Genomic DNA, 6,069 nt, shown 5'->3' on the forward strand with positions numbered 1-6,069 from the left:
GCGCGAGACAAGGCTTTGGTGCTTGCTCGAGGCAAGGCTAGGTGCTTGCTCGGGGCAAGGCTTTGGTGCTTGCTCGAGGCAAGGCTAGGTACTTGCTCGGGGCAAGGCTTTGGACTGCTTCCTCAAGGGCAAGACTTACATTGCTTGTCGAGGACAAGGCTTAGGGCAGCTTGCTCGAGGGCAAGGCTTACATTGGCTTGTCGAGGACAAGGCTTAGGTCAGCTTGTTCGAGGGTAAAGCTTACATTGGCTTGTCGAGGACAAGGCTTAGATAATTCCTGGACGCAAAGCAAACTATCGGGCTGTTATACACAAGGTTTGAATTTATTAATTCCTCAGACTGGACTTGGATTTATATTGTATCCAAGCCGCCTACGTACCCAGACGGGATCAAGTCGAACATAGTTTATTACAAAAGAAAATAGAAAACATGCATGGGCATGCAGGCCCGTTAAACTAGAAATAAAATGCAAGGGCACGCAGGCCCGAAGAACCAAAAAAATAACATTCAGAAGAACTAAAAATGCAAGAAAAAAAGAAAATCTCCTAGATGGCATCGAGAATGTTACTTGTAATATATTTTCAGATTATCGGCATTCCAGGGCCTTGGAAGAGGTCTACCTGAAGTGTCTCTTAGGCTGTATGCTCCTTTGCAAACCTGTCGTATGATCTCAAAGGGTCCTTCCCAAATGGGCCCGACCTTCCCTGGGGAGTGACCTACTGCTTCGGCCCTCCTCAAGACTAAGTCGCCAGCTCTGAACCTCGAGTCTTGACTTTGTTATTAAAATGTTTGGCTGTCTAGTTTGGTAAGAGGTCACCTTTATATCGGTTTGCTCCTGTACTTCTTCCAAGAGATCAAGGTGTTCAGTTGTATGCCTCGAGGTTTCTGGCTCGAGCCTCCTATGGCTTGGCAGTCTAATTTCCACCGGGACCATTGCTTCAATGCCATAGGCTAACATAAAAGGGGTTTCTCCTGTGGTTGTCCTATGAGTTGTTCTATACGTCCATAGTATAGAAGGCAGCTCATCGGACCAAGAATCCCTAGCATTACTAATTCTTGTTCGGAGGTCTTGTAATATGATTCGATTTGTTACCTCGACCAGACCATTTCTCTGAGGATGCGAAACTGAGGCCAGACGGTGATCAATCCCAAGGTTTGAGCAAAAGCCCCTAAACTGTTGATTGTCAAATTGCCTGCCATTGTCGGTGATGAGGACTTTCGGTATCCCAAACCTGCAAATGATAGACCTCCAAGTGAAGGTTCTTAGCTTGGGCTCCGATATCGTTGCGAGAGGTTCGGCCTCTACCCATCTTGTAAAATACTCTACTGCTACAGGAACAAACTTTTATTGACCTCTTGCCACAAGAAAGGGGCTGAGGATGTCAACTCCCCATTATTCAAATGGGGCCGAACAGTTAATGTTGGTGAGGTCTTCGACCGATGAATGGATAACATTACCAAACCTCTGGCACCTATCACATCTCTTAACATATTCTGAGACGTCTTTCTTCATAGTTGGCCAATAGTACCCATATCGTATGAGTTTAAAGGCCAGGGCCCTGGCTCCTTGATGATTCCTGCACACACCTTCATGAACTTCGAAAAGGGCCTGGGATGGTTTTGATAGTCTAAGGCACCTTAAGTATGGAAGAGTAATACTTCTGCAAAAGAGGACACCGCTGATCATGCAGTACCTATCGAGCTCTGATGCTTCTAGCCAACCTGGCATCGCTTGGTAGATTTCCATTTGTGATGAATTCTATGATTAGGTCCATCCAGGATGGTTCGTTGTCAATGCCCATGACGTTGGGGATTTGATTGATGCTGGGTTCTGTGATGACTTTCATGTGAACTGTTCTATCCAGGCTCTCTATCCCCATGAACACAAGCCTAGATAATGCATCGGCTTTTTCGTTGTCTTTTCGAGCAATTTTTGCAATTTCACAACTCTTGAATTTTCGTTGAAGATCCTGAACCTTCATGTAGTACAAACTCATTTTCTCGTCTTTCCTTTCGAATGATCCTTCAATCTGTCCGACCACCAGTTGTGAATCGCTGAATACCTTCACGAACTCGAGCTCAAGGCTAAGGGCTAGCTCCAGAGCAATAACGACGGTCTCATACTCGGCCTCGTTATTGGTTACTTCAAACTCGAACCTAAGAGCGCATTGAATCTCCGTATGTTTGTCAGGATTGATGATGATGACCCCTACACCCGAGCCCGACGAGTTCGATGCTCCATCTACAAAAATTTGCCAAGTGTCCAAATTGGTGCTCATGCTCGAGCCGTCACTGGCCCCCGAGGCCTAGGGGTTAGTTCTGCAATGAAGTCGGCTAGTGCTTGGGCTTTGATAGATGGACGTGGTTTGAATTCGATGTCAAATTCTCCAAGCTCGATCGCCCATTTCATTAGTCTTCCTGAGACGTCTGGCTTCTGAAGTATATGCCTAAGTGGTTGATTAGTGAGCGCTACAATAGGGTGAGACTGAAAATACTGTCGGAGTTTTTGTGCTGCTATCACCAAGGCAAGGGCAAGTTGTTCCACCAAAGTATACCTTGTTTCTGCATCTAGTAGGACCTTTCTTACGTAGTAGATAGGTTGTTGGACTCTGTTAACCTCTTTCACCAAGACCCCACCGATCGCGTTTTGAGATACGGCCAAGTACAAAAATAAGGTGTCACCAGGCTCAGGCCTAGTGAGAATAAAAGGAGATGCTAATGTTTGCTTGAGCTCTTGAAAAGATTTCTCACAGTCTTCACTCCAATCAAAGCCTTGGTTTCCTCTGGGGACTTTGAAGAAGGGATAGCACCTGTCTGATGCTCGGGACACGAACCTGTTCAAGGCTGCTATCCTACCGGTCAACCTCTATACCTCTTTCTTGTTCCTTGGTGATTCCATTGATGCTAAAGCTTGTATTTTGTTAGGGTTAGCCTCTATCCCCCAATGAGTGATCATAAAGCCCAAGAACTTGCCCAAGGCTACGCCAAATGCACATTTTGCGGGGTTCAACTTCATTCTGTACTTTCGCAAGGTGTCGAAAACCTCTTCAAGATCTGAAATATACTGGTCCACCCGTTTGCTCTTGACCATCATGTCATCAACGTACGCCTCCACATTCCTTCCTATCAAATTAGCGAAGACTTTGTTGATGAGCCTTTGGTATGTTGCCCCTGCATTCTTCAAATTGAAAGACATGACCTTATAACAGTATATGGAGGAATCAGCCATGAATGACGTCTTTTCTTGATCTTCCTCAGCCATGAGGATTTGATGATAACCAGAAAATGCATCCAAGAAGCTGTATAGCTTATGTCCAGATGTGCTATCCACCAAGTTGTCAATCCGCGGTAGGGGATAACTATCCTTTGGACATGCTTTGTTAAGATCTGTGAACTCAATGTAGACCCTCCACTTACCATTGGCCTTCTTTACTAAAACAACATTGGTAAGCCAATCGAGATATTGGACCTCCCGAATGAATTGAGCACTGACGAGTTTGTTAATTTCTTCGCGAATGGCTTCCCGACGTTCTGGGGCAAACTGTCTTTTCCTCTGCTTTACTGGTCTGGCCCCTGGGCTAATGTTAAGCCTGTGGACTGCAATTTTGGGGTCTATCCCTGACATATCCTCAATCGTCCAGGCAAAAAGTCAATGTTGCGAGATAAGCAACCAATAAGTTAGGTCTTTAGGGTAACGTCAAGATCCCGACCAATCACCACCTTCTTATCATGCTTGAGCTCGATTTTCATCAATTCTTCAACAGGAGCAAGTCTGACTTGTTGCGCGGTCTCGGGCTCTGTCCTCGAGATTTGCATGACGTCGTTATTTATTTCCCGAACGCTGGCAACATAGCATTATCTGGCAGCTATTTGGTCTCCACGCACGACCCCAACGCCATTGCTTGTTGGAAACTTCATGGCTAGGTGGAAAGTAGACACAATGGCTTTGATCTTGTTCAGGAGTGGTCTTCCCAGAATAGCGTTATAGGCCATTAAGACACGTACCACTTGAAAAGATGTCATCTCCGTAACCTGTTTCTGGCCAGAACCCAAAGTTAGAGGAAGCTCAACAACGCCCTCTGGAGTGATGACTCCTCCCCCAAACCCTTGGAGAGGAGTTTTAACCGCTTTGAGCTGCTGAGATGAGATTTCCATTTTGGCAAAAGCCTCTTGTGAGAGTATATTGGCCGCACTCCCGTTGTCAACCAAGATTCTATTTACTTCAAAATTGGCCACAATCGCTGAGATGACCAAGGCATTATCATGTGGAAGTGATACACCTTCCAAGTCCCTGGTTCCAAAAGTAATATCCTCCAACTTTCCATGAGGCATCCCAGAGGCCAAGGCATATTGTCGGGCATATTGTTTTCTTCCACTGTTCGAGTCTCCTCCCGAGGCAATATCCCCAATGATGATATTGATGATTCCAGCAGTGGGTTGACCATCCCTTTTTGCTTCAGGGGCTCTTTCCCTACCACGATCGTTCTTCGGGTGTTTGTCGTTACTGACGTAGGAACTCAGGAGTCCTCTTTTAATAAGGGCTTCAATCTTTCGTTGTAGGGCCTTACAGTTTTCCGTGGTATGCCCATGATCACGATGGAACTCACAGTACGTGTTCATGTCCCTAGATTCGGGTGGTGACCTCATTCTAGCAGGCCAATTGAGTTCCTTCATATCCTTGATCTCCATCAATATATTTGTTTTTGACATATTTAAACGCGTGAATGACATCGGGAGAACCTCCTGTCTCTGTTTTCTCCACGGTGGTTCTTGACGGGGGTTCGGGTCGTGTGGTCGTTTATGCTCGACCCTATCATGGGATGGTCCAACCTTTCTCAGGTTCAGTGTTTCTTCCATATTTATGTACTTCTCAACTCGGGTAAGAAGCTCGATCATTGTCTTTGGCAGAGTTTTGGATAAAGACATCTTTAAAGCCTCACACTTTATGGCATATGTGAGGGCAAAAACTGCTGCAGTTATATGTAGGTCGAGAATCTGAAGTCTTTCCTTGTTGAACCTGGTCATGAAGTCACGTAGGGTCTCATTTTGCCCTTGTCTAAGTTGCATAAGGGAAGTCCCTATCTTCCTGATGCGTTTATTGCTTGCGAAGAAAGCAGAAAACTTGTCCGTCAAATCTGAGAATGAGGCTATGGAGTTGGGCTCTAAGGTTGAGAACCAATCCCTAGCAGCATTCGTCAAAGTTTGCGGGAAGGTCTTGCACATCACCTGATCCGGTGCGACCTGTAAATTCATGACATCCGTGTATACGTTAAGATAATTGATTGGATCGATGGTCCCATCATATTCTTTGATCCTAGGATACTTAAATCTGTCTGGCAAGGGGAATGTCAATATCTCGGGAGTAAAGGGAGTGTTGGGACTGAATCTTGTTGACCCTTTGTTGCCCTCAAGTAGGCTGATGAGTGATTTACACTCATTATATTATGCCATTAATTTCATGATTTTGCTATCTTGAAGAGTATTTTAGAAGTGCTAACAAGTGATTTTTGTGTTGTTTTGTAGATTGATGGAAGTGGAGAAAACAAGAGCTAAAAGAGGCCAAAGGAAGGAAATAGGCAAAAGTTATCGAAATTGGATGAAATGACCAAAATGTAAGATATTGAAAGTTCGAGGATTAAAATGAAATTAATCAAAAGTCGTATTGAAACTCACGATGAAGATCCGAGAGCACCAGGAGTCAATTGGATGAAGGAAGGTGTCCAAGGGATCAAATTTAGTCAAAATATGATCACAAATCATTTTCCAACCGAAAAGTTACGCACCGGAGTTTTGGTCTCACATTGGGACCTGTTTTTGACATAGTAAACGATTGAATTGGGAAATGATGTTTGAAGAAAAGTTATAGCCCTTTGAGTTACCTTTCCAACACATCTTGAATCATCTCAATCGGACATTAGATGAAGAAGTTAGGCTAAAAATACTGAAAGAGGTGAAAACTGTCTTTTCCACCCGAAGTGGGCGCCACGGCGCCCAAGATGCTGAAAACAACAGTGAACGTGGCGCTGTGGTGCCCATCTTGGGTGCTGTGGCGCCGCCTGTGCGGAAAAA

At 44.9% G+C, this 6,069-nt stretch overlaps 2 protein-coding genes across 2 annotated transcripts in view; both read right to left on the bottom strand.

Annotated features, from left to right (window-relative positions):
- Positions 1 to 670: 670 nt before the first annotated feature.
- LOC111398188 lies at positions 671 to 2,279 on the bottom strand. Its single transcript, XM_023025122.1, has 3 exons — positions 1,723 to 2,279; positions 1,459 to 1,637; positions 671 to 1,329 (listed from the first exon to the last, which is right to left on the bottom strand). Exons 1-3 carry the CDS (start codon positions 2,277 to 2,279, stop codon positions 671 to 673), a joined length of 1,395 nt encoding a protein of 464 aa, XP_022880890.1.
- Positions 2,280 to 3,855: 1,576 nt separating this feature from the next.
- The window catches only part of LOC111398189, a 4,030-nt gene continuing 1,816 nt past the window's right edge, over positions 3,856 to 6,069 (bottom strand). The window contains exons 2-4 of the mRNA XM_023025123.1: positions 5,943 to 6,056; positions 5,177 to 5,416; positions 3,856 to 5,086 (exon numbers count right to left, since the gene is read on the bottom strand). Of these exons, the coding sequence (XP_022880891.1) occupies positions 3,856 to 5,086; positions 5,177 to 5,416; positions 5,943 to 6,056 (1,585 nt within the window). The remainder of the gene's footprint in view (positions 5,087 to 5,176; positions 5,417 to 5,942; positions 6,057 to 6,069) is intronic.

Source organism: Olea europaea, chromosome 8 (genome assembly GCF_002742605.1).
Source record: "Olea europaea var. sylvestris chromosome 8, O_europaea_v1, whole genome shotgun sequence".
Classification (NCBI taxonomy): domain Eukaryota; kingdom Viridiplantae; phylum Streptophyta; class Magnoliopsida; order Lamiales; family Oleaceae; genus Olea; species Olea europaea.

Coding starts and splice junctions, on each gene's coding strand:
- LOC111398188 (XM_023025122.1), bottom strand. CDS start 2,279: ATGAGCACCAATTTGGACACTTGGCAAATTTTTGTAGATGGAGCATCG. Junction 1,638..1,722: donor AATCTACCAAGCGATGCCAG/GTTGGCTAGAAG, acceptor TCCATACTTAAG/GTGCCTTAGACTATCAAAAC. Junction 1,330..1,458: donor TGATAGGTGCCAGAGGTTTG/GTAATGTTATCC, acceptor TTGTTCCTGTAG/CAGTAGAGTATTTTACAAGA.